The sequence below is a fragment of the Camelus bactrianus genome, chromosome 4 (genome assembly GCF_048773025.1).
Source record: "Camelus bactrianus isolate YW-2024 breed Bactrian camel chromosome 4, ASM4877302v1, whole genome shotgun sequence".
NCBI lineage: Eukaryota > Metazoa > Chordata > Mammalia > Artiodactyla > Camelidae > Camelus > Camelus bactrianus.
Window position 1 is genome coordinate 53,530,862 of NC_133542.1, and position 25,557 is coordinate 53,556,418.

Consider the following 25,557-nt stretch of genomic DNA (forward strand, 5'->3'; position numbering starts at 1 on the left):
TTATTCCCGGAAGCCCCAGGGAACCGCTTTTACTTTCATTGGCCCTGATTAGTTTATGTGCCAGTCCCTGAACCCTGATTGGCTTACATTGATCAAGGCCCACCCCCAGGGCTGGAGGTTGTGTCAGCCTCACTGAGACCCTGAGAGAATGGGAAAAGGACTGTTTTCTTAAAGGGGGCTTGGGGTCCTATCCCAGGAGGGAGGGGTATAAAATCAGCAACAAACAGCTGTCTACTACAAGAACCATGAGAGGGGAAAGCATAGAAGGAAGTACCGAGGAGGAGGTAGTAGGTGTTCCAGAAGAAACAGCACAGCGATCTGATGCCTTTGTATGTGTGTAGCTTCTAAAGCATCACTGAAATGGTAATAATGCATCACTGATACTCATGGTGATGAACCTGAGATATCTAGGAAAGGTTAAGTCATGTTTGACTTACTAAGACAAGGAAGAAGTTAATGGGTGTTGGAAAGGTTTATGTGTGTTTTAATAAATATCAATGTGCTTAAAGGACCAGAACTAGAACAACTGAAAAACTCTCTTTACCCATCGTTTTTTTTTTTTTTTTAATATGTAAGTGTCTTATGTTTCCTTATGCTTAATCTAAATCTGTACCTCACCAAAGCCATGGGTTTAACTGTGAAATATTTTTATAAGCTATGCTATAACTATGTTTGGTTTAAATCTTAGAGATTATGTTTATTGAAGAAAAATTGTTTTTGCTTTTGTCCAGAATGCATACACAGCCACAGCTATCAACAGCACCAACTTCTGCACCTCAGCAAAGGATGCCTTTGTCATTCTCGTGGAGAATGCTTTGCGAGTGGCTGCCATCAACACAGTGGGGGATTTCATGTTGTTCCTAGGCAAGGTAAGACTGAGTATATTATCTGAGACATACAGCAAATTTTTGCATATGCATATAGTTGCTCTTTAATTTCAAAAATATATGTAACCTACCAAAAAACTAAAAGTAATGTAATATAAAGCAAACACTTAACGAAGCCCTTAATATGTGTTAGGCACTGTTCTGAGTACTTTACATATATTGTGCTCATTTAACCCTCGTAACAAATTTGTAAAGGAAATTCTATTTTTCTGCTCATGTTACAGATGGGAAAACTAAGGCACAGAGTGGTTAAGTAATTTGCCTGTGTTTCTCCTTACATATTTTGAATTAAGAAACAGTCTGTGTGGTGGTTAGGGGTACTGCATCTGGAGCCTGAGTGCCCGAATTTAAATCCTGGCCTGACTAGCTGTGTTCCCTGAGACAGGGTACTTAACCACTTTGTGCCCCAGTTTGCCCATCTATAAAATTGGGATAATACCAGTGCTACACCCCTAGAGCTTGTAAGGGTTAGACTGAGTAATACACGTAGAAAACATAAGGTTATGCTTGTTCTTGATGAAGAACACATTGCAAGTTCTTGATGAACATTAGCTGTCATCATTACCGTGTATAAACCCCTTTAAAATAGAGCTGTTAGGGGATGAGACATACCCATCCTCAAAAGTATCTAGGAGAGGTAATTCTATACTATTAAAATCTGCAAAATATTAGATGACATTAGAATTGGGGTTCATTGTATCTACATTTTAAACCATAAAATACTCAGGAAATTTGAAAACTTGAGTTAAGAAAAAGACACCACCACTATAACCTAATAACTTATTTTTATACTCCCTCCCAGTGTTTTTTCATAGGCTTATATTCTATGGTATAACAATCCTAGTATACATATCTGTTTGCTCTGCGTTTTTCGCTTCCCATTGTATCATACACATTTTTCACATTGTTTTGATAATCTTCATGGTTACTCATTATCGTGGTGGCCAGTATTCCCTCATATGCTATTCTTATTCTCTCTCCACTGAACACTAAGGATACTTCAGCCACTGTGGTTTTAAAATGTTTTTGAAAAGGAAAAAAATATTTGATGTAAGGAGAGGCAGTGATTAGCACAGTGTAGTTTTAAGTTCTCAGGCGTCTGTCATCTAAAAAGAATTATAAAACCATACAGATAGTTATTTTGAAAATTTGTAGTTAAACGTACATTACGACTGCTGGATTTGTTTTTGTCTTGTTTTTACAATGAGGACGTTGTTTATGGTAAGAGTGGAACAAATGAATTCATGTTAAGGACTGAGTGGGGTGTCTGGCCGTGTTACTGTTACTGTTATTTATGCGCTTTATGACTAACTCAGGAAGCCTTCAGATTTGTTAATTTTTTACATATTTATAATTTATCCCTACTGCTAGGAAAGATATGAAGCAACTTAAAAACATACATAGACAGAGCAATTAAAATAAAAGAGAACTAAGAAGCCATATAAAGAATAAGGGAGAGAATTATAGCAAGATTGCGATGATGATTTTAGTAAGTCTGATTGAGACCCTTGCTGGGTGCCAGGTCCCGAGGGGAGTGCTTTGTGTGAAGTGTTATATTTGGTCTTCCCCTGGAAGGTGAGCTACTACTATTAGCTTCATTTCACAGCAGAGGAAACCAAAGTTTAGAGAGCTAAGTAGGTTGCCCAAATTTAGAAAACTAAAATGTGGCAGAGCTAGAGTTCAGACTCAGATCTGTGTAACTTCTAAGTGCTATAATTGCCTCGACTGATGTTAATTCTGTCTCTGGACCTTTTTTTTTTCCCCTAAAGCCTATGATTCAGTAATTCTGGTGATGGTAAACGACTCCTAGAGATAATTCTAAATATAGAAAAATACAGCATTATTTATAATAGTGACTAAATGTAAACCATCTACTGCCTGACAATAGAGAAATGGTTGGAAATAATAGTCAGTTTAATACCTATTAAACTATGTTTTCTATTAAGAATTTATAATATGATAACATGTAGAAGTGGAAAGGCTGAGTAAAACTATTAGACTGTCACAGAACTGTTTTAAAATGTGCGTGAAAAAGAAAAAATTAATATCTCAAGCTTTTAATAGTGATTGTTTGGGGATAGTGAAAATATTAGTGGAAGAAAATGGAGATGATAAAATGCAGTGTTTTAAAATTGGCTTTGAGTTTTTTTAGCAATCTAGTGACCTGTCTCAAAATTTTTTCTTTAGGTTTATCATAACTTTTTAGTCACTCAACAAATGTTTCTAGAGTGCCTACTAGGAATGGGCTAGGGGCTGTTCTGGGTGCTGGTTATATATTAGTCTAAAAAGAGAATTTAATATCTGGTAGAAAGGGCAGTTTTATAGCCTTCTTTTCACTTCGTGTTATGAGCATTTCTCATTTTATTAAAAATGTTTTAAACATGGTCATACAGTTGTATCATTTATTTAACAAAGCCCCTGGTTTTATTTTTACAGTTGAACATTTCTCAGCTTTTTACTAATATAAAGTGTACTACAGTGAAAGTTTTGTATACAAATTCTTGCCCAAATTCATTCTTATTTCCTGAGGCCAGAATCCTAGATGTGGAATTAATGAGTTTGAGTACCTAATAGGATTTTTGATATGTATTTTCAAGTTGCTTTCCAGAAAAATATAACTTTGAATAATATAATATTTACAATATAAAAATGACTTTTAAAACCATGAAAGATAAACATTTTTTTTTAGTTGAGAAATCCAAAGAGGAGAAAAATGAAAGGGGGGGGGGCGGAAACTTCTGGGTTTCCAACATACTAAGACAAATTCTTTAGTTTTCCTTTTTCAAAAATATAGTTCTGATCACAAATACAATAAATCTTTTGAAGAGTTTCTTTCATTACAATTAAGTGGCTGCTACTATGCAGAAATAGTTTTTGATCAGGTAGTTCAACTAGATAGGGCATAAAAGACAGTGTCAGGAACAAACTATTAATACATGCAACAGCTTGGATGAATCTTGAGGGAATTATGCTGAGGGAAAAATGTGAATCCCAGAAGTACTGTATAATTCTGTGTATGTAACATTCTTGAAATGACAACATTATAGAAATAGAGACCAGGTATGTAGTTACCCGCTTAGTGGTGGGAGGTGATGGGAAGTAGGGATAGCTTTAAAAGGATGAAGTGAAAGATGCTTGTGGTAATGAAAGTGTTTTGCATCATATCAATGCCAGCATCCAAGCTGTGATACTGGGCTATAGTTTTGCAAGATGTTACCAACTGAAGGGAATTGGGTAAAAGATACATGGAATCATTCTGCATTACATCTTACAACTGCACATGATTTCATAATTATCTCAGAGTTTAAAATTTAATTTTCAAAACCTTGATTTAAAAAAAAAAAGATAGTGTCATGGATTCCATTTCTGTGAAGCCCCAATGATTTTATGGAATGATAAATTAGGTTTGGAAGAGACCTTAGTTCCTCTAGTTTGGTGGCTTGTGGCCTGTAGGGTCCTCAAAGGTTAAGAATAAAGATTTAGAAGCTATTTAAACATTTTCAAGTCTAGTAGATATTGCATATTTATACCAGTAAAACTATACCAAAAAAAAAACCCAAATCCTAAGTTTCTTTGCTTCTGTGTGAAATTAGTTTACCTGTATTTGATAACACTATGACACTAATTATATGTCCTAGTTGACAGTTTATCTGACTTTGATTAATAAAAAATGAAAATATGAATTATTACTTATAGGTGCTGTTTTATTGGTAAACAAATTCTTTTAAAACATGGGTTCCATCAAGAAAAAGAGCATCATAAATACAAGATTTATGATGACTGAAAAAAGGAAGAAACTCAGATTGCCAGTCCCTGTGTTAAATGCTTTCAGAATACTTATTTTAACAATTATGATATCTATGTACTATTGTGTCTCTTTTAAAGATGGAATAACAGGCTCAGTTAAATGAACTTGCTTAGAGTCACAATCCAAGAAGTACTAACTCTGATTCAGTTCTACATCTTTCCTTTTTTTTCCCTTTTTTTTTTGAAGTATGGTCAGTTAGAATGTGTCAATTTCTAGTGTACAACACAGTGTCCCAGTCATCCATATACATTCATATATTTGTTTTCATATTCTTTTTCATTAAAGGTTATTATAAGATATTGAATATAGTTCTCTGTGCTATACAGAAGAAATTTGGATTTTTTTAAATCTGTTTTTACATATAGTGGCTAACATTTGCAAATCTCAAACTCCCAATTTTATCCCTTCCCACCCCCTTTTCCCTGGTATCCATAAGATTGTTTACTATGTTTGTGAGTCTGTTTCTGTTTTACAGATGAGTTCATTAGTGTCCTCTTTTTCTTCCTTTTTTTAGATTCCACATATGAATGATATATGGTATTTTTCTTTCTCCTTCCAGCTTACTTCACTTAGAATGACAATCTCTAGGTTCATCCATGTTGCTGCAAATGGCTTTATTTTATTCTTTTTTATGGCTGAGTAGTATTCCATTGTATAAATATACCACAACCTCTTTATCCAATCATCTGTTGATGGACATTTAGGTTGTTTCCATGTCTTGGCTATTATTGTAAACAGTGCTGCTATGAACATTGGGATACGTGTATCTTTTAGAATTAGAGAGTTCATTAAGAAGTCCACAAATGATAAATGCTGGAGAGGGTATGGAGAAAAGGGAACCCTCCTACACTGCTGGTGGGAATGTAGTTTGGTGCAGCCACTGGAAAACAGTATGGAGATATTTCAAAAAACTGAAAATAGACTTAGCATATGATCCAGCAATCCCACTCCTGGGCATATATCTGGAGGGAACTCTAATTTGAAAAGATACATACACCCCAATGTTCTACATCTTTCTGACTTCAAAACTGACATCCTTTTCTTCCTACTTCTCCCATCCTACCCTGTGTATGAATCTCTTCTACTGTTAAAATTTTTTATCCTTTATAATAAGTGTCTAAACTTTAAAAATCATACATCCACTTACCAAAAAAAAAAAAATTTGAGCACACTTCCCAAATATATTTACATTTATCTATTAATGATATATGTATAGATTTTACTAATATGTGCCTTATAAAGTGTAAAATAAATTTTTCAATGTATGAGAAATATAAATGGAAGTCCCAAGTGATTGTCTTAAACACTCCCTCAGTTCTATGTTCTCCACCATGGAGATTAGTGATATAAGGCAGTACTTCTTAAAGGCTGTAGACTTTCTCAGAATCACCTGGGGTACTTTTAAAATGAAATTGCTAAGCTTCATCTGAAACCCAGCCAATCAGACTCTATGCAGGCGAGACCCAGAAATGTGCATTATTCACAAACTCCCCAGGTGATTTCTAGCCCCTCTAATAGTTTGAGAACCATTAACATATCCTTTGCTTGAATGAAAGCATGATACCCTTTCATTATATTTGGGAGTAATTACTACATTTCTTTAACTTTTTAAGCTAAATGTCACTAATTTTTGAAGTTGTTTCTCACGTGACAGTTTTCTACCTTGACAGCTTTTGTCTTGGGGTCTACTTTGTCTGAGCCACATCTTCTACCTATAATTGACTTGAATATTTCAAAGGTGGTTTAACTTCTAGTGGCATCGTGAGAGCATAAAGCAGCTCAGTTCTCCCACAGGGTGGATGTAAGAAAATTGAAGAAGAGTATAAGAAATAACTCATTCTAAAATTGAAACCAAAAGAGTGAAAGAAAATAGACCTAATTAGCTATCTGTGGAAATCACCCTGGAAATAAGTCACTGTATGAGAAGATTCATAAGTGTATTGCCACAAAAACGATAGAGGAGGTGAGAAAACCCAGATTTGCTCCCTATAATCATCTGAGAGAGGGACCAATTATAGCTCAACCAGTATATCCTCTGATGCATTATAATTCCTAGTTAAGATGATGGTGAATGAGAGATGTTCTGGTGTTGATAAATAGTAGGGGAAAGGCAATTCTCAGTTGCTTGTCCTTAGCACTGGGCAAGTAAAGGCTGCTCTGGTTCCAGAGAACTCTTTCTTTTTCTTTGTTAGGCCAAGTAAGGTGCTAGGCAGGAATGTGTCTAGGATTCAGTATAACCTATTGCTGTGGTCTGTCAGTATCCAAGTATTTGCTGAATTTTTACCTAGAAAGAGCACTGGAGTTGGCATCATAAGATTTTTTTGAGTGGTAGCTGCTCTTTATTCTATGCTGTGTCCGTGGACAGGTCAGCTAGCCTCTCTACGCACATTTTCCAATCTATAAAATGAGGGTGATAATGTTTGCCATAAACCATGCACAGGGTTATTGAAAAGCTGAAATAAAAAGTATTAAAAGAACCGTGGTGATGAAGCATCAGGGTAGATGGCTCTTGACAGTGAGCAAATGGCTCTTTATTTTATTCTTACAGCATGAATGTGTTCGGCAACCTCTTTCTTCACGAACAGTCCAAATCAACACTTCCTGGCAAATCATATTAAATTTACCACATATTCTATATGAAACAAAGAAAAAGCTCTTAGAAATATTTGTTGCAACATTATTTATATCAAAAAACAATGTAAGTCTCCAAATGTAAGAGGAAGGTTAAATAAATTTAAAATCACCCATAAAATGAAATTATGTAACTGAATACATATTCATGAAACATCTATGATATGTAAATATTAATTAATGATTAGTTTATATAAATGACTTAAATTTAAATGATTAGTTTATATAATACTATTTCATATATGTAAAAATGCTTAGAAGAAAATATATAGCAATACCCTGAAATGTCAGTAATTTTCTTTGGATTGCTAAAAGTGTGTGTAATTTGTTTTCCTAAAATGTATATACATTTATCTTAAAAGTTGCCACAGATGCTAAGTAAGTGACATCTTAGGGAACAAGCATAACATTTGGAAAACTGGATTACTTTTAATGTCAACAAGGATGATACTTTATTTCTGTTATATGATGTACATGTATAACTGAGTGTATATAGGTACTTGTGGATTATACTTTCCAATTTGAGGTGAAATGGACTCACACAACCATCATTTATAAATAGGGTTTTAAGTCTGCAAATGAAGAAGAACTAGTGGTTTCCTGCAGTAGGTTATGAACTGTGGTCTTTGTTCTCTTTGCTTCAGGTGCTGATAGTCTGCAGCACAGGTTTGGCTGGGATTATGCTGCTCAACTACCAGCAAGACTACACAGTATGGGTGCTGCCTCTGATCATCGTCTGCCTCTTCGCTTTCCTGGTCGCTCATTGCTTCCTGTCCATTTACGAAATGGTAGTGGATGTGTTATTCTTGTGTTTTGCCGTTGATACAAAATACAATGATGGGAGCCCAGGCAGAGAATTTTATATGGATAAAGTGCTGATGGTAAGTACTTCAAGTGCCCTCCACTGCTTTAAGGATAAAAATACTAATATAACTATTTTGTAAAACATTGTCCATACTTAATTCCTGTTGTATACAACTGAGTAATTCAGAACTAAACCTGTAGCACTCATGAATGAGGTTAGTCTTGGGGAAATAGGGGAAGAAGACCCTCTTGGCATGAATGAGAGCATTTCAAATCCACCTAGCTGAAATAGGATCCCATCAGTAGTCCTGAGGTGACGCTATTCCACACTGCTCTCCCTGTCTCTGCAGTTAAGCAGATTTGCATTGACCATTTAGCCCTTGAACTAGAACATCGGACCACTGATGGTCTAAGTGCCTTTTCCTGAGTCAGGGCTCAAAGACTAAAAGTCATGTTTCCCCGGTTGTAGTGCTTAACTTGTATTTCTCCATCCACGCCTTTTCCAAATATTATTGCTGTCAACCCTGATAAAACTCATTATCCTAAGTATGTCAGGCCAAACTGAAGACATTTTGTAATGAATAGAGAATCAGACCCATTATGGCTGGTAGATTTTTTTGTTTTCCATTAATCAGGATCTGAACCTTTACACAGATATTTTATTCAGATTCTTTATAGTTACATCGCCTCTGCAGCTTCCCTATGTTGGAACCTCAATTAAATTTTTTAAAAAATTTGGAAACCATATTAAAATGGTTTAAATGCTAGTATCAATGTCAAATGCTACCAAATTACAGATGCTTTTTAATAATAGTACTTTTCTATTAAGCTGTGAAGTATTCCTATTTCAAGAATAGGTAATATTGAAGATTAAACATTAGACATTGAAATAACAAGCCATTTTCCAGGAACATGGTTTATCCAGTTAAATCTAAAATGTATTAATAAATAAGCTAGATTCTTTTTTTTTTTAATCGCAAAAATTCCAAATGATTTAGCTGACCTGTTTGGCACTTATTATTGCTTTTACTAAGAACATCACCAACTAAATTTTGGACATTTTCATAATGTCTAAATTACAATCCTAACTGGTTGTTTTCACAATGGAATTTGACTTTTGAGCATTGCATCTCTCTTGAATAAGAGAATTTAGAAGGAGAATAAGGCACTTAGAAAGAGGGGTTTGTTTTTGTTTTTTAAGCTACTGATGAAAAGCAGAGTGAAAAATACGATTTTTCTTATTTTAGTTTTCTCTATGAGAATGACGAGGACACTGAATGAAGAGATAGATGCTCCGTAAATTTAGACAGGATAGAAATGTTTCCTTTAGGGCGTAATCCCATTTTAACTACTCCTGACCACTGGTCTGGTTGTTACTCCCTGTCTTCCTGCTTTATGGAGTAATTTCAAGGCCAGATAGACATTTTTTTAAGGTAGCTTATTTATGGTTTGGTAAAAAACAAAAGTATACCATGCTTAGCAGTATCAGTGCTCTTACCTTCTAGGGTTATTTTAAAGAGGAGGCTTGTAGAGTAAAATGTTCTTGTCCCATTTAACCATGATATGGAAAAAGTAAAATAACAAAACAATATTCTAAGTGTGGAAAAAATACCTTTGTTGAAGAAACGAAAAGTATTTTCTCTTCCGGATAGAACTAACGTTATCTCTTGGAGCCTAAGTGAGATTATCACAAGGAATGGTGGGGAAAAGATTTTATATCAGCCCATTTCAGTCCATTTCTCCCAGATTTAGCTGCTCTTGTGTGTGTTACCAAGTACTGTTTATTGCTGTGTTTTTAGGCCATCCATTTCCCGTTATTGAATACAAAATGTAAATATTCTTTAGAAATCATCTACCAGCTGAAGTCCGAAAGGACCTAAGAATTTATGTAATTCGGTTCCTGTTTTGTAGGAGTTTGTGGAAAACAGCAGGAAAGCAATGAAAGAAGCTGGTAAAGGAGGCGTTGCAGATGCCAGAGAGCTAAAACCGATGGTAGGTGGAGATGAGGAGGTGGCCACCCTCCACGAGTTTCACTTTCACTTCCTCTCTCTCTCTCTCTTCACTGACTGCACTTCTTCGGGAGAAGCGTTTGTGATCTGTATCACGCAGGACGTGCTGCTCTTTCTGTTTGTGTGTTTACCCATCACTTGGATGGCAGAATTCTTGTCACACCTGAGACCACCTTCTGTAAAAGTAAGCTGAAAGGAACGGTCCTCGTGGCGGGCAGGGGATATTTCTGTCCCGGAGGTGAACTTGCTGTTTCCAGTTTTTTTTCTTTTTAACTGTCAGTGTTTAGTTTTCGTGGGACCGAACATTTGGTTGTGCACTTGAACTGACGGTTTGATATTTATCATTTTAGAAGTGGTGATAGCAATTCCTTTCAACTTGCTGAAATTCATAACCTCCCTTTTTAAAATATTGCTTTGTTTATGTTGCTGTCTTTTCCCCTTTGCTGACTTTTTCTTCTGTTGCCCGGATTGTACCTTCTTTGTCTTTTAAGCCAAACAAGGCTATTTCCATCAGTACCCACATTCCCACTCAACAAGACAATCTGGTCCTCTCCAGCCTCCGTTTAATTGTGAGAAAGATAAATTATCTCTGGTCTATTTATATATATACCACTCTCATTTGAAAAAAGCAACTTAAAGTTAACCAGTGTTAAGAATCCTGAGTAGCTTTTCCCATAGTCTCCCTGCTGCCTAACGACAGATGTCCTTAGCTATGTTGGTCTAATTACTGCTTATATTACAAATGTATTGTTCTTAAATAGAATGTTTATTTCAGAATATTATATAATTGCCTACATCCTTAAATAGTTCATTTAAAATAATGTGCCTTCTAATGGCGTATAAAGTCCAAAAAAGGGTGAAGTGAGGACTGTCTTTTCTTTCTTCCTTATACTTTAATAAATGGTTTGATTTATAGGTTTCCAATTGAAGAAATCTGTAGTATAAAGCAAGCAAATTTAAGTATGTAAGAATAAAGGAAAGAGTTGATTTTGGGGGTGGGGAGTATATACACATGCAAAATAGTTGCATATTCAACCTATATTAAAGCCTCAACAGAATGTTTAGATATAAACTCTTCTCTGGACCCCATCCAATGCCTGTTTGGGTGTTGCTTTTTAATAGCGTTGATGATGATAAAGTCAAAACTTAAGTGTTTATATTCCCAAGGCACAGATCACTCTAATCATAAGTAAAAGGATGTAGGATGGCCATATACCTCTCTTAGTTTTAAGTGTGCATCAGCCAGAACTGGCCTGAGAGGGGAAGGGGCACTAATCACCAGTCCCTCCCATCAGGTTCCCCACCTCCCGACCCCTTCTTCCTACATCCCTCTTACTTCACGGAGGCTGAGGGGGATGACAGTGGAGACTGTGCCAACCCTAAGGGGGCCTGGAAAAATGAAGGAGGCTCCCTTCTTGCCACTGCTTGCTTGTTCTAATTGTTCAGAAAATAAGGTTCCAAACCTAAAACTTTTAAAAGACATATTCAGTCTTAAAATGTAAACCACCTTTCTCCCCTTTTCTGTCTCTCCAATCTTTGAAGCTTTCATTAAATCATTCTTCAGTGATAAGCATTTAAAGAAAGGGAAAAATATTTGGAGGTTTAGGACTAGCTGCTTTGACCATGAATTGGCATGTATTTCTGTATGATTCTTGAGGGAAAGATATTTGAATTGTGGTAGACCAGAATGCAAGTATACCTTCTCTTACCTAAACCTCTAATTCATACATACTAATACTAGGAGAATTGCCTAGGTTATATGACTTTCTACCAGAAGCCAAAAATGTAGAAAGTTTTTTTTTCCCTAATGTTACTTTCAGTTTCAAATTAATGTCCCTTATCTCAAATAATACATTAAAATCTTCACTCCACTTTTGCTTTTATTTTACATTGTTCATCAGTCTGTTGCTTGCCGGTTAACGGCAAAACCCTCTGACGTGTCTCAAACATCTTTTATGTGCATTGTTCTTCTGGTGCTTTGGACATTGCAGCATTTGGTCCCTAAAAATGATGTTTTAAGTGGTTCAGAAACTCCCCAGGAGAGAGAAGTGTGACATGTTGCTCACAAGGTAGTTAAGGTTTTTAAGCACCTCATTACCTCTAATTCTTCTGTCTTTCCCAGTGTGCGTGAGTTGACCTCTACCACCACCACGATCTTGTATGTGTCCCTAAAGAATTACCTGAGAACTTCCCTCCTACAGTTTGGGGATTGGTAGAATTTAGGATTGCTTATTTGTACTTGCTTGGTTTAATTCACATATTATTCCCTTAGATGAAAGTCCTGTTAACAGTGTCATAAATATTTTGCTGCATCTGTAGAAACACTGCTGTTTGAGTTCACTGTCTGTCTCCTTCATGGGATATTTTAATATAGGGTTTATTTTTAGCCTATAAAATAATGTTCAGAAAAAATAGGTTCAAAATTTTCCTTTGGCAGGGGGATCATTGAACTAAATATAAGTACTTCCCGTTTTCCTCTTCGATTTTTTTGATTTTGGGTTTTTTTTTTTTTTTTTTTTTGAGAGAGAGCCTCACTCGCTAAGGAAATTTTGAAGGTTTGTGAGGTCTTTCTATAAATCTTTGAAAATTGTTTTAGAAGAACTTAGCAAACGTGATGTAGAGGCCATCTGCTTGCTCTTGCATGGGAAAAAAAGTGCAGAGAAAAGGGAGGAAAACATTTGGGCACTAGAGCAAGGTAGACTAGAGATGTATTCTCTGCATATCTCACAGGTGACCCCAAGGGAAGTGTGGCTTCCCACATTCATAGGAATTTCAGCCCCTGGAACAGAGAGAGGTTCAGGGGAGAAGTATTCTCAGTCCATTTCGCTGTATTGCTGTTTGTGACCATCTGTGTATTTGTAACATCATTCATGATCTCCTTTTAACGGTAATTGTCTAAGATTATACTCTGTATGACTTTGTTTTCTAGGCTTCGGGAGCAAGTTCTGCTTGAACCTAGCCGACCGTTATGGAACCCATTGACATTCCAAAACAATATATACACATAACTATGTATTTGTGTGTGTGGCTGTGTGTATATATGTATATGTATGTGTGTATGTATATGTATATGTATATACACACACACACATAATCAGCCAAAATCAGAGAAAAGGAACAGGGATTTAATACCTTTTTTATGCTTATTTTTGTCAAACATGTACTCCTTTCATACGGGTGGCTTTTACAAGGCAACTGCCGTCATTTAATGTTTTCAATTGTAATTGTCTTAATGGAAATGTTAAGATTCATATCTGATTAACATTTTTAATAACTTAGAGGAGATTTTAACTTTAGTTATTTAAATTAGGTAAAATTATTGTACCGAATTCTCTGTCTAAAGTTTATTCAGGGGTGATTTCCCTGATGTGTGCATAAAATCAAGACTTTATTTTACTGATGCATAAGTCCTAGTGGGACGAGACTAGGCATATGCTTTCAGATAAATAAGGAACTACTCCAATCAGTTTTCCCCAATCAAAGAAGCCATGTCATTTTCCTTTTAGAAACATACCAGTGGACCCCATATGGGAGTTTTCATAATAGCTCATGCGTTTGTCAGCCAACATTAAAAAGTAACCAACTCCTCAGGTATTTGTAGTTTACCCTAGTGCTTCTATAAGAGAGTAGGTAAAAAAAGAAAAGGGTAGATAATCTTTCTTATGCAAACTTTTCTTATATTTTGTCTTTCTTTCATTTTTGACGTTAGTAGCATCCTCCACACGTTTGTGTGCCTCATTTGGAAGGACGCTGGGGCTCCCAGCGAGTTTAGCCTTTAAGTTTCTGTGTCTTGGTTTGCAGACTAAGTAATGCTGGGAGGAATTAAAAAGGGAGAGAAACATGGAACACAAAGCATTGAAAATTCCGGTGCTTGGGCTTCTGCTTCAGAGGAACTTCAGTGGCTTAGGGCTAAATGGCCATTTTACTCAAATGCTTGCTATAAAATCTGAAAACATACTGGCAGGTGCTCCTCTCCTTGGCAATTCATTAAGTATCCAGAATTCTACGATGTTTAACTGAAGAATTGGTTAATGTTTTTGATCCTCAAGTGTTGAACGTTCTTTATGTTTGGGGATGGGTTTTGTGGGATTTTCTTTTTTTTTTTTTATTCCTGAAGCTTACCAGATATGAATGGCTAATATTCCATTGTTCTGCTTATTGTAATGGTGAATGCTTTAAGAAAAAAAGTGTAATTTGCTAAGAATAATTCATGATCTGTTTATGCGATAACTCCTTTTTGTTACAATTTTTTTAAAAAAAAGCTATTTTTGTTAATGTAAAGTAAATATTTCAGAGCAGATTTTTTAAACTTATTGCACTAAATACAGGCTCTGTACAAAAAAAAAAAAAAGCCTCATCATTTTATCATTCCATGGAAGGAGAATCTTTTGAAAGAAAACATTGCCTCCTACCAGAATTAGACAGTGAATTAGAGTGGTATTATGGAAATGCATACAATTAATGTCACTTGGGCTTAATAAGCAGCTGTTTGCTAATGTGCTTCCTTTTAAAGGGTTGGACCTTTAAATTGCTGCAAAAGGTAAATTGTATTTTTTTTTTTTAAGTATCCGTGTTCTTTACTCTAGCTAGGCTAAAATTTGCTAAATGCCTCGGTTTCTTTTCAAAGCTTATGTAATATTTCTGATTTTTCAGAATATTTGCAATAAGAGTCTGGTTTGTTTTGTTGGGTTTTTTTTTTTGTTTTTTGTTTTTTGTTTTTTTTTCAAAAGAAACAGGAGTTCATGTCTTGGCAAGATCTCAGAAAATAACATTGTGAGACTAGCTATTTTGAAACAGTAATTCTCCAGAAGTTAACATCTAACATCTGATGTCACTAAATGGTATCATTGTGCTCTTTTATATCATTTGAAATGGAATAAATATAATTATGGAACTAACAATTATCCAAATAAGCGAGAGAGCAAATCATGTAAGAAAATTCAGAATACCTTCTGTTTCATAGCCACACAGATTTTGGACATTAAGAAACATTGGGAACTAAATTTAGGCTTGGCAAAAGTCTGGAAGATGGGTATCAAAACAGAAGACATTCCAGGAGCTAGTTATTTTAGGAGGTGACCCTCCAAAGTGACCTGATGGAAGTCTTGAATTTGGAAATTAGGTTCTGCTCACTTGGACATCCCAGCACCACGGACGCTTGCTGCTCCCTGTTCCGTTTGCTCGCAGCCTCAGCTATTTGGAAGCCACCAGGAATGCTTTCTAATTATCATTTGCAACTAGAACTGTAATCAGAAAGAAATTTTGTATTTTTGTATAACTTGACTGTGTGCCATTTTATATAACAGGTCCTGTTTTACAAATAAATTTCGTTTTACTAACATTGTGTTTAGAAATTATGATCTATGTGTAACCATGTCGTTTGAGTTCCAAATTAATTGCCAAGCTGTCTCCCCTAAGTGAATGTGTGCCATCTAGGCGGATATATGCAGGTATGCATATATATTACACAGGCACACACAGAGAGATATTTGATTTATAGAATATCCCTCTTACGAGCTTCATTCCTTGCTTCCTCTTAGAAGGCCTCAAAGAGGTTTCTGAGCGACATCTGGATGTTTTGAGGTTATGTTTGGATAGTCTTGCTGCCGCTTTCATTTGTCACGAGTCATTCTTCAGCTAGCGCTGGGCTGCCTTATTGCTCACTGCCTCCATCTCTGCCCAAGTGAGAAGAATAGATGAAGAGCAGAAATTATCTGTGAAGTATGGTTACCTGAATAACTTTATAAACCATTGACTCTTTGTTGTGGGTTCTATCTTTTTCTGTGGTGGATCTTCAAAACTATGCTCAGGACTCCCGTCTCCAGAGTTACAGTTAGAATCCTCTATTGTAAATGAGGATCACGGTGAGCAGAGGCTCTTGATGGTTCCTGCCCATCGGAAAACTAAGGCTCTGGTGCCTGACTGAGACTTTCTGGGCTCCTGCCTCAGGAGTAAGCTCTGCCATATATGATGTGAGAGCGAAGAGGTTATGTTTCAGTATAAATCCAAGAGGTCCGTCTTCTAGGGGAGGCTTACCAGTGCGTTAGGTAAACATTAGGAATTTAGACAGAGCACTGCGATTGTATAATCCTTGCACGGATGAGCAGAGCTCAAAGCAAGTTGTTCCTTTAAACCATTTAATGCAATGTTTAATGTTTAAGGATTAAAGCTTTTATCCTATCCTATAGCATTATTAAGTCCTAAGTTACTGCAAATTTAAGTAGCTTAACTGTGTGTTGGTCTCTGAACTTTTTCCGTAATGGTCGGGGAGGGCACTCATTGAGTCTGTTTAAAAATTATGCTGGAAATAAGTCTTTCCTTTGTAGAGATGCTCCCTTCCTCTTACTTTTTCAATGAAGGGCATTAAGCTGTGGATTCCCAAAATCACTAACCTTGATATCTGCCAAGGGCTCCCTTGTCTTCCCAGGATAGTTTCAGGTTTTCATCCCAGTATGAGCTAGTGAGGAGTGACCCCTTCCTTTATCGTGGTCCTGAGCTGCTTAAAACCAGAGTAATACTCCTCCCACTCTCTTCCTGAAAACAGCTATGGAAGCTATAGGCACCAAATATTTGTGAGGTCATGTTAGTGCCCCCAAGGCCTCAGCCATGTCCACCAGGCACTTAGTATTAGGCAGTGAAGGCCGTTCAGGAGGTCTCCTGGCCTGCAAAGTAGAATTCTGGGGTCCGTTCCAATACTAGAGCTGCCAGTTATGGTGACCTGAACATTGTATTTTATTTTTGGTCAGTAACCTCACTTGAATTTTTGGAGTTTCCAGTAGCCTTAACATAGCCTTTGAGAAGTTTCCTTCAGAAAGATCTTTATAAGCTTTTACCTTTCAATAAGTTCTCTATGGCTTTTTTTTTTTTTTTTTTTTTTTTTTTTTTTTTTTTTTTTTTTTTTTTTTTTACTACCACTTAAAAAAACAAAAACAAAATCTCAGAGTCTGGAGGCTTATCAGTGTACCTGCCACAGTTAATTTCTGTATTCTTTTGATATATTCCATCTGACAGATAAAAGTGCACACTAATGGCTTGCCTAGAGTTGTTAAGATGTGGTCTGTGAATATATATTAGAAAGCTGTGGGTTCAGAAGTAAATGCATAAAGCAGAGCTTTGTGTATTATATATTCACCATGTAGAATGCCTTTTGCTTTAAATGCATATTCATGTATCTGTGTACTAAGGAGTACATGTTAGCCCATTTGAAAAGCAGGCGCTCTGTATGTACAGGGGCTGCTTTCAGAATTAGCTCATCTGTTTAATGGCACACAGCCCAGACTGTGAAAGAGTAGGGCCCTTGAATGTGCCAGGAGAAAACGGGAAGCTAGCAAACATAGACAACAAAATTAAAGAGTAAACATGTTGTCTACACCTAAAAATTTAAAATAGCACACTTCTCCCCCATTTACATTTCATAAATTTGAGCCAAATTCTTACTCTCCAAGTTTTCATTTACGAGGAAAATTTTCATCCAAGATTGAAATCTTTGAAAATTCTTTCTTATAAAAAAAACTTCAATGCAAAGTTTTTAAACTTGAGAATTTCTGTGGAAAACCTTTCTTTTCTAAAGAAATACTAGAGGACCCTTTCTTACTTCCCATGTCCTTGATTTTTTATACGTGTAAAAAAAGACCAATGTTGCTTCCATTTCAATATCACATAAACAGTTATCACTTTTGTAAATTAAATGGGCAGGATTTAAGGTTGATATGTTCTTAAGGAATTCATTAGTAAATTTGTGGAAAAGACGTGAAATTGTTAGAGACCCAAATATTAGGCTATTTTACTCAGTTCTGATACTCAGTTTTACAACTTAAATGATTTCCTGAGGAATAAACACTGTAGACCAGGGAATTCAGAATAGTAAAGCTTTCAGGTTATTCGTGGTCTAGTCAAGATCTAGTTGAGCATGAAAATGTTGTAATTTCCAAGTGTTTCAGAAACTTTTCACTTTTATTTGCTAAGACCTGAATTTAATATTTGATATTCAAAAGCAGGTTCTTAATCTTTTGAGGGGACCAAGGGCTCCTTTGAGAAAGCTTATAGGAGCAATGGACTATCTTTCAAAATCACATAGCCTACCTATGAACATTTAAAGTACGAATAGAATTTCAGGGCCCTCAGACTGCCAGCCTTCACCCCACCGTCCAGTCCCCTCAGGAACCTGTGAACACAAGTCAGAGGCTGCTGTAAAGCTGGCTTGATAATGTGTTTTGAAATGAAGTCGTGATTGGGCCTCCACTGAAGATGGTACTCACTTCAGACAGGGAGTCATTTTTGTAACTTGAAAACTTGAATTTAGTACCAGCTAAATGAAACCACACTAACCTAAATGAATACCAGAACGGTCATCACTGGATCTTTAAAACGATAAGATTTCTTTCCTTGGAGATGTGAGGATGTGTGTGTCCCTGGATGAATTTTTGATTAGATAAAAGTATTTGCAATGGACAAGAAAATCCAAGGAGAAATGAATAGGGAATCTCTGTAATTCTCCATCTACCAAAACATTGGATTATAATTGTCGCTCACATCTATGACATAGTGTTATCGGTAGATCACTGTCTAAAAATGTATCAGTCAGGGTTGACTGAGAGCATTTGAAGATGATGATAAAGTAGCAAACTCAGTGTAGTCCATAGTTGACAAAAATTTTCTTAGTGGAAAGCAGATGCCGGGATCAGGGGGAGAAATTCAAAAGTTTTTCTCCCTGTATAAATCAGGGAGGTGTTTCCTCCTGTTTTGAGTGTTTTCCAATCAGCACTAGAGCAGCCTTAGACCACTGCCCTTGGGCCTGTGTCTCCACTCCCCACATCCAGCTCACCTTCCTTCTTTAGGGAGCATGTGGATTTCTTCACATTTACACCTTAGTATTAGGTAAGGGTGCTGCTTCTATAAGAGGGCTCTCTGGGCCCTTGAAAAGGCAGGTAGACATCCTTAAAGGAGTTTGAAGTTTTTTTAAAGATTTGATCCCAGTGGGTCATGACTTAAGAGTCTGACATCAAACCATTATCTACATTTTCAAGCTGAAGAAAGTAGTGGAAATGTCATAATTGGCTGGTGAAGGAACTAGAAAGAAAAGTCGGCTCCCCTCCCCACCCCACATCCCCAGAAGAGCTTTAACGAGCCTTCCACAGTAGCAGAGGGAGAGACCACGGGTGGAAGTTCCCATCTTGGGTGGAAAAGGGCCTAAGTCCAGTGTAAGTACTACCTTTAATAATGTCTTTTTGTCATGGAAGTGTACCACCCAAGGAAACGTCCTGACTTTCACATACGAATCTGATCCACCCATCCCATCAGCTGGGGCATTGGTTTGATTTAGCTATTTTTTGAGGAATATGTGTCAAACCATTCCATGTGAGCAAAGTGAGCATTGGAAGGAAGACTTGAGGAATAAATGTGCACAGCATCCTGCAGACCATTCTCACTGCCGCTAGACAATGTGAGCGCTCACTTCGTTTACCACTTCGTTTAGGTAATTCGTAGGAATGAAACAATAACCAGACAGCTTTGGGACTGATGGTTCGAGTGAATTTTCCCCATCCTCTGGGTTCTAGTAGTGTGTGCTCAGAACTTCCTTTTGGCCCTCTTGTTTTTGTTCTTTTTGACTGTTCTGATTTTCAAAGACATCATGGGGGGAAATCAGCTTTCTTCTACTATATTGCCTTAGTGCTAGTAGATTCTGTTGTCATTGAGTTTTTCTGATTTCTTCTATCCTAAGAGGGTACTGGGAACTCCACAGTGAAGTTTCAGTTATACTGTCTCAGTATATTCGTGACCATTGAACACACTTATAGTAGATGAAGTAAATTCAGCTGGGGTGTTAGCTGATTCAATTTGTTACAACTAACAAACAGGTAGGGAAAAAAGTGTGGAGGGCACCTAACAAAATGACAGGGGACCTGGGAAAACAACCAAAGACAAAAGCATATCTTCTGAAGACCCAAGGTCCAACTTTAAGTACTTCCTGGCACGACCTTTCTGAACTCCTAAGTCTAGAACAGGCTCCTAGAATAAAGCAGCCGAGTTTTAAAGATCAGTCAATGCAAAGGGACCTGCTATCCATCTCTCAGGCTCTGAGTCTTCACATCCACTGTCAGATCCAGCCCAGTGTATGGAGGGGATAGGAACAGAAAACGCCCACCAGTGTGTTTCAGCTTCTCACTGCTGTGGAATCCAGCATAAGAAGGATGTTGTGATGCCGCATATTTCTCAAACTGATGCCTATTTTGTCTGTTTATTTTATTTTGGGTTTTTTTTTGGGGGGGGGTGCCATTTGCATCCTATTTCATAGTGTCAAAATGAATTTTTGTATCATGTCCTGTCTTTACCCATGATGAACTGTAGGATCACGATTAAGCCTTCCATGAATTCCCTAATTTGGGATCTTTCACCTTAGCATTATTCTGAGTTTTTCCTTATTATTATTTCCTTATTACAGTGTCACTACACTGTCTTCAGGTGGGGAAACAAACATGTAGGTGCTTGAACATGCCCCACAGACACAGTCGTAGCCCTAGTATTTGTGACTGTCTCTTGACACAGTGCAGACTTTACAAACAGAGTGTTGTGCTCTCAGAGAACTTTAAAAATATGTATATTAAGCAATTAACTTTATGGAGTTATCAAATCTTGCTGGGAAATTAACTTCCAAGAGCTCTGAATTGGGTGGAATTCCATCTGGCTTCAGAGTACAATGAGCCTATATGAAATGGAGCTTTGAAATGTTTTCCTTGTGCAGAAATATGAACTAGAAAAAAAAGTGCTGATCTAATGCTAAGTTTCCTGTGTACTGACTCAGTTGCCAGAATTATAATGAAAACTGTATTTTAGTCTAACAAATGTATAGAATTTTTTATGTAATAAATAAAATTTTATAGGAAAGAATGTCATTGTCTACTGTGTCTTAACACTTTCCCATGCCCAGGGTGGTGATGAATAGTGTAAGAGAGGAAACATAATTGTCCCCCCTGCCCTTCTGAGTTCTTAGCCGAGACTCTGTAATAGAAGACAGGTAAATGAGAGGAAAACACACAGAAGCTTATTAACATGTATACCGCATGTATCCATGGGAGAGACCCGGTGGGGAAAATGAGTCTCTCCTCTCAGTGGCTTAGAATGCAAACTTAAACACCATCCTCTTAGGGAAAGGGGAGGGAGGATGTTGGCTTCTTAGGGGAGAGTAAATGATTTTTAGGAATGATTAATGGACCCTTAGAAGAATAGATGGGAGTTATGATACTTTGTGACAAAGTATGTCTGGGTGTGGTGTCGACTTCTAGTCTCTTCGGTGATAAGAGTCAGTCTTCCCTGGTTGATGAAACTCCTGAGAAGGGGACTGATGACATTTGAGTTCTTTGGGGAGGATCTGTCTAGGGAGATAAGGAGACTTCAGAGAAAACCTCTCCCTGCATTTGCTGTTTTTCAAGTGCCTGCAGCTCAAAATCATCAATATACCAAAGCAGCATTTTTTTGAGGTGAACTCCTGCAGTCGGTCATATTTTGGGGGTGGCGTTCTCTGCTACTGTGCAATAGAAAGTGATTGTGGGCAACATCTTGGTTTCAGATGAAGTTGATATGCTGCCAGGGTGCCCTAGGATTTCCCAGCTATGTCTTTCTAGCATTTCTCAGCATCTTCTAGGATCCCTGAAGTATGAAGCATAAAGGTACTAAATAAAACCTAATTTCTGAAGTACAGAGTTCTTCCACTGTCTGGCCAGACTTCCTAGCTGGAGGCTAGCTGTGAATGCTAAGGTTGCAACTGAATTCAGTCATCAAGCAGAGTGGAAAAGCCTGTCAGATAACGTTTACCATGGAAAACTCATGCTTGGTGCAGTGCCCTGCACGTAAATTGAAGCCTGGATCTGTGCTAAGCTGGTGAGTTTGTGAAACTGTGGTGAGCCGTAATGGAGGCAATAGTTGTGCCCCCATGAAAGTTTGGAAAAATCAAGCTTCTTTAAAACGAATCCTACTTTAAATGATACTGAGGACTAAGGAAGGGGTGTTCTTCAGTGGAAGACCTTTTGCGATCCCGATAAATCTCTCCCAGTTTGTCTTGTAATTTCGGATGTTTCTTGCCAGGCTGCTGTACAGACTGCTTTTCGTTAGCAAATGTAATGCCCAGGTCACAGCCCTACTGGTTCATCTGTACAACCTGGCCAGAAGCTGTTGTGGAACATTGGCGGGGCGTCCTCAGACACTACAGGTGTTTTGAGATATTGAAGAATATTAACCGATCTGGACTGTTAATTCGTTTTGGGGGTGTGGTTCTGATGCAGATGTACACAGTTTCTTGGCAAAGAGACCACCTGGTGATTGAAGAGCCTGTGAAAAGACTCACATCTCCTGAAAGGTCCCCAAAGATCTTTTCTCTCTGTTTGGCTGTGAAAAGTATAGTCTGTATTCAACCTCCAATTCTAGAAAATAAAGAAAAATCTAGAGGGTTTCTTTTAGGAGGCATACTGTTTGTGCACTCTGGGAGAATATAAAAGTTGTAATTGAAATTTCAGCTTCGAATAGTGCTCAAAGCTCCTGCGGGTGTTGAAAGGTTCAGAAAGAAGCCAGCATCTGATGAGACCCTTTGGCCTCGTATCTTTGACCAGATGTTGTGAAACTAACCCATGAGGCCAGGCCTATTTGTGTTATTAGTTTTTTTTCAGTCGTGGCAAGTAGCAGTGAAAGTAAGAAATACTTTGTGCCTTTAGTTTGATATGATGCCTTGTTTACTGTCCAAATCCTGAGAAAAGTAACTTTAGAAGATGTACCTAGGTTACATTTGGGAGTCCGGAAAACGCAGAGCTAAGCTATTAGACCATTTCCTGGGCTTGTCGGCAATTTCAGTAGAAGTCTGAAATCTCTCTAGGTAGTTATCAGCTCCCTGGCCAGGTCTGTCAGACGAGAGAGGAGACAGTAAGGAACGGCCGTCCAGGCAAAACAAAAGGGTTTTCAGTCAACCAAACTCATACTATCACCTCACACTTGGAGACAGGGTATAAGGGGATTGTGTTTCATCCACTCTCCATCTGCCAGAAGGGATTCTCACAGCTTACACCAAAAAACAATTTTAACACAAAAATAATTTTTTTTTTAAAAAAAGGTGTGTGAAAATTGAGAAAAGGAGATAAGCTGTATAAGGGACCTTAGGCTGGGCATAAGACTCAACTCTGTTTCCTGTCAGTCCCGTGAAGAGGAAATCAAGAAAGGTACATAGTTTTAAATGTCAAATAAAAGGAAACATTAAATAGAACGTTAGCACAGGGGACTGAGCAGGCATTAAAAATACTGTAATCTTTAATGACAGGGAATAGTGTCTGCAATATAGTCAATGGAAAGGAGGATAAAGCAGTATTTATAGCATGGTCTCATTTATGTAAAAATCAATATTTTTATATATTTTTTAAATGATTGAAGGTATAGTAGATGCTCTCTTAACCAATTCTGGAGGCACTGGTAGTTGATCGATTAATTAAAAAATTTGGTTAAGGAGGAGAATCATTATAAATGAAATGTTTTTTAAAACTACAAGTAAATAATCATTGGCCAGTCTTTGACATAAATATTAGTTCTATTTATGCCTCTTTGAGTTCTGAAGTTGTCTATTGTCTTTTGGGGGGGCATTAAACACCCCAATAATGTAATCATCAAAATATACTAATGTGAAATATTGATTTCTTGATGCATTAGGAATTTAGAGGTGCTAATTATGAAGCCAGCTGAGTTTAGACTCCTAGGCTTTTATCTTTTCTTTCCAATGTTTATAATTCTCATGCAAACATAATTCAAGAGTAATATTTTTAGTATCATATCTTTATGGAGTCTTTAAGCATTTAACTTAGTTTTCATAGAAATTACTCTCTCCATACTCATTGTTTTTCTCCATATACATAATATTTAAATAATCATACCATATGAATAACCACTGCACCTGGCATAATATGTTGGCATAAACACACCCTACTCTTGCTTTGTCTGCTAATGCTGAGAACAGAGTGCATAGGCCCCTCCCGGGACATTCAGTCTGCTGTGGGCGTCCACCAGCACATCCTACAGAGGACTGGAGGATGTCAGTTAATCTGGCAAGATGGTTAAGTGGAAGTCAGCTAAGAAAGCCACCCTTTTAACATCAAAATGATAACTATGTTTATCTCTGTAATATAGGATTATGGTAATTTAATTTTTTTCTTTGCCTATCTGTATATTTAAAATATTCCTCTATAGTTGTTTTTTTTTTACCTGAAGTAACCGCTATAGTTTTTTTTAACATGAAAAAATATTAAGTTAAAAAGCAAATATCCAGGTAATTATAATAAAATGACAGTAACTAAACCCATGTGATAATAGGCCAATAGAGTAGAAGAGAAAGTCCTCAAAACAAATTCTATTATTTATAAGAATTTAATAAAAGCTAAGGCTATACCTCAAATGAATAAGAAAAGAAAGAATTCATTTAGTAAATGGTGTTTAGGACTTTCAGGTTGAAAACAAATCTAAGTCAAATCCAAATGGATTAAGGAATTTTTTTTTTTAATTAGACAAGGAGAAGGTCAGGGGAAGGAGTGGGGAGGACTTAGAACTAGGTGGGAGTTGGTGAGGTCCGCGTCTCACATTTTGTGGAAAATGTGATGAGTGAGGCCCACTGCAGATGCATTTACAGCCATGTGGTAAGCGTATCCATTCCCACTCAAAAAACATTTCCTGAGACCGCCTCTGGTCAGAGAGCTTTATATTCTGGGAACTCAGTGGTAAATATGCACTCCCTGATCTTAAGTAGCTCACAGCCTAATGAAGGAGACAGCAGTGAGCATGCTCCAGGAGCACATAGGGAGGTGTGGGGTTATTACGAGAAGCCGTCTGGGCTGAGTCTTGAAGGATGAGCAGGAATTAGCCAGATGATGAAAGGGCAGGAAGGAGGAAGGGAGAATATTCTACCCAGAGGAAGAAAGTGGGCAAATCAGCACCACAAGGAAACCCCAGATGTTTAGAAAATCCAGAGCTAAGAACACGTGGATAGGCAGCAAGAGGTGACCCTGGAGAGGGAGTGGGGGCCTTGCACGTGCCTTCCGACCTAAACTGAGAGTTGTCAAGAGCCTGTGACAGGATCTGAAGAGACACCTAAAAGAGGGAGACTTGGGAGAGACAGCGAAGGGGGAAGAGGAAGATCCCGGTGGGACATGTGCAGACTTGGTGGCGATTAGCCCTGGGGAAAGGGAAGAGAGATGGCGGAAGCCTAGGCTCAGCGTGGGGCGTTCACTCCTTCATTTAAAGATGGGGGCTTGCACCAGGTTGTCGGGCTCACCCGGGCTCTGATTGTGTGATTCACAGAATAGTGGAAATGTTTACCTTTTCTTCTCAGGGCTGTCTGATGCAAAATCTCTATAATGATAAGTAGGAGGCAGTTGGAGAAGAGTTTGAGCGCCTG

At 37.4% G+C, this 25,557-nt stretch overlaps 1 protein-coding gene across 4 annotated transcripts in view; it reads left to right on the forward strand.

The window, feature by feature from the left end:
* SLC44A1 (solute carrier family 44 member 1) overlaps positions 1-25,557 on the forward strand; it is a 171,027-nt gene that overhangs the window by 124,079 nt on the left and 21,391 nt on the right. For 2 of the 4 annotated variants that reach the window (XM_074361927.1, XM_074361928.1), the window contains exons 13-15: positions 732-869; positions 7,971-8,207; positions 10,042-10,332. In XM_074361927.1, the coding sequence (XP_074218028.1) occupies positions 732-869; positions 7,971-8,207; positions 10,042-10,332 (666 nt within the window). Of the gene's footprint in view, positions 1-731; positions 870-7,970; positions 8,208-10,041; positions 10,333-13,068; positions 15,481-25,557 lie in introns of those variants that run through there. The other 2 variants (XM_074361929.1, XM_074361930.1) reach the window with 2 other exon arrangements.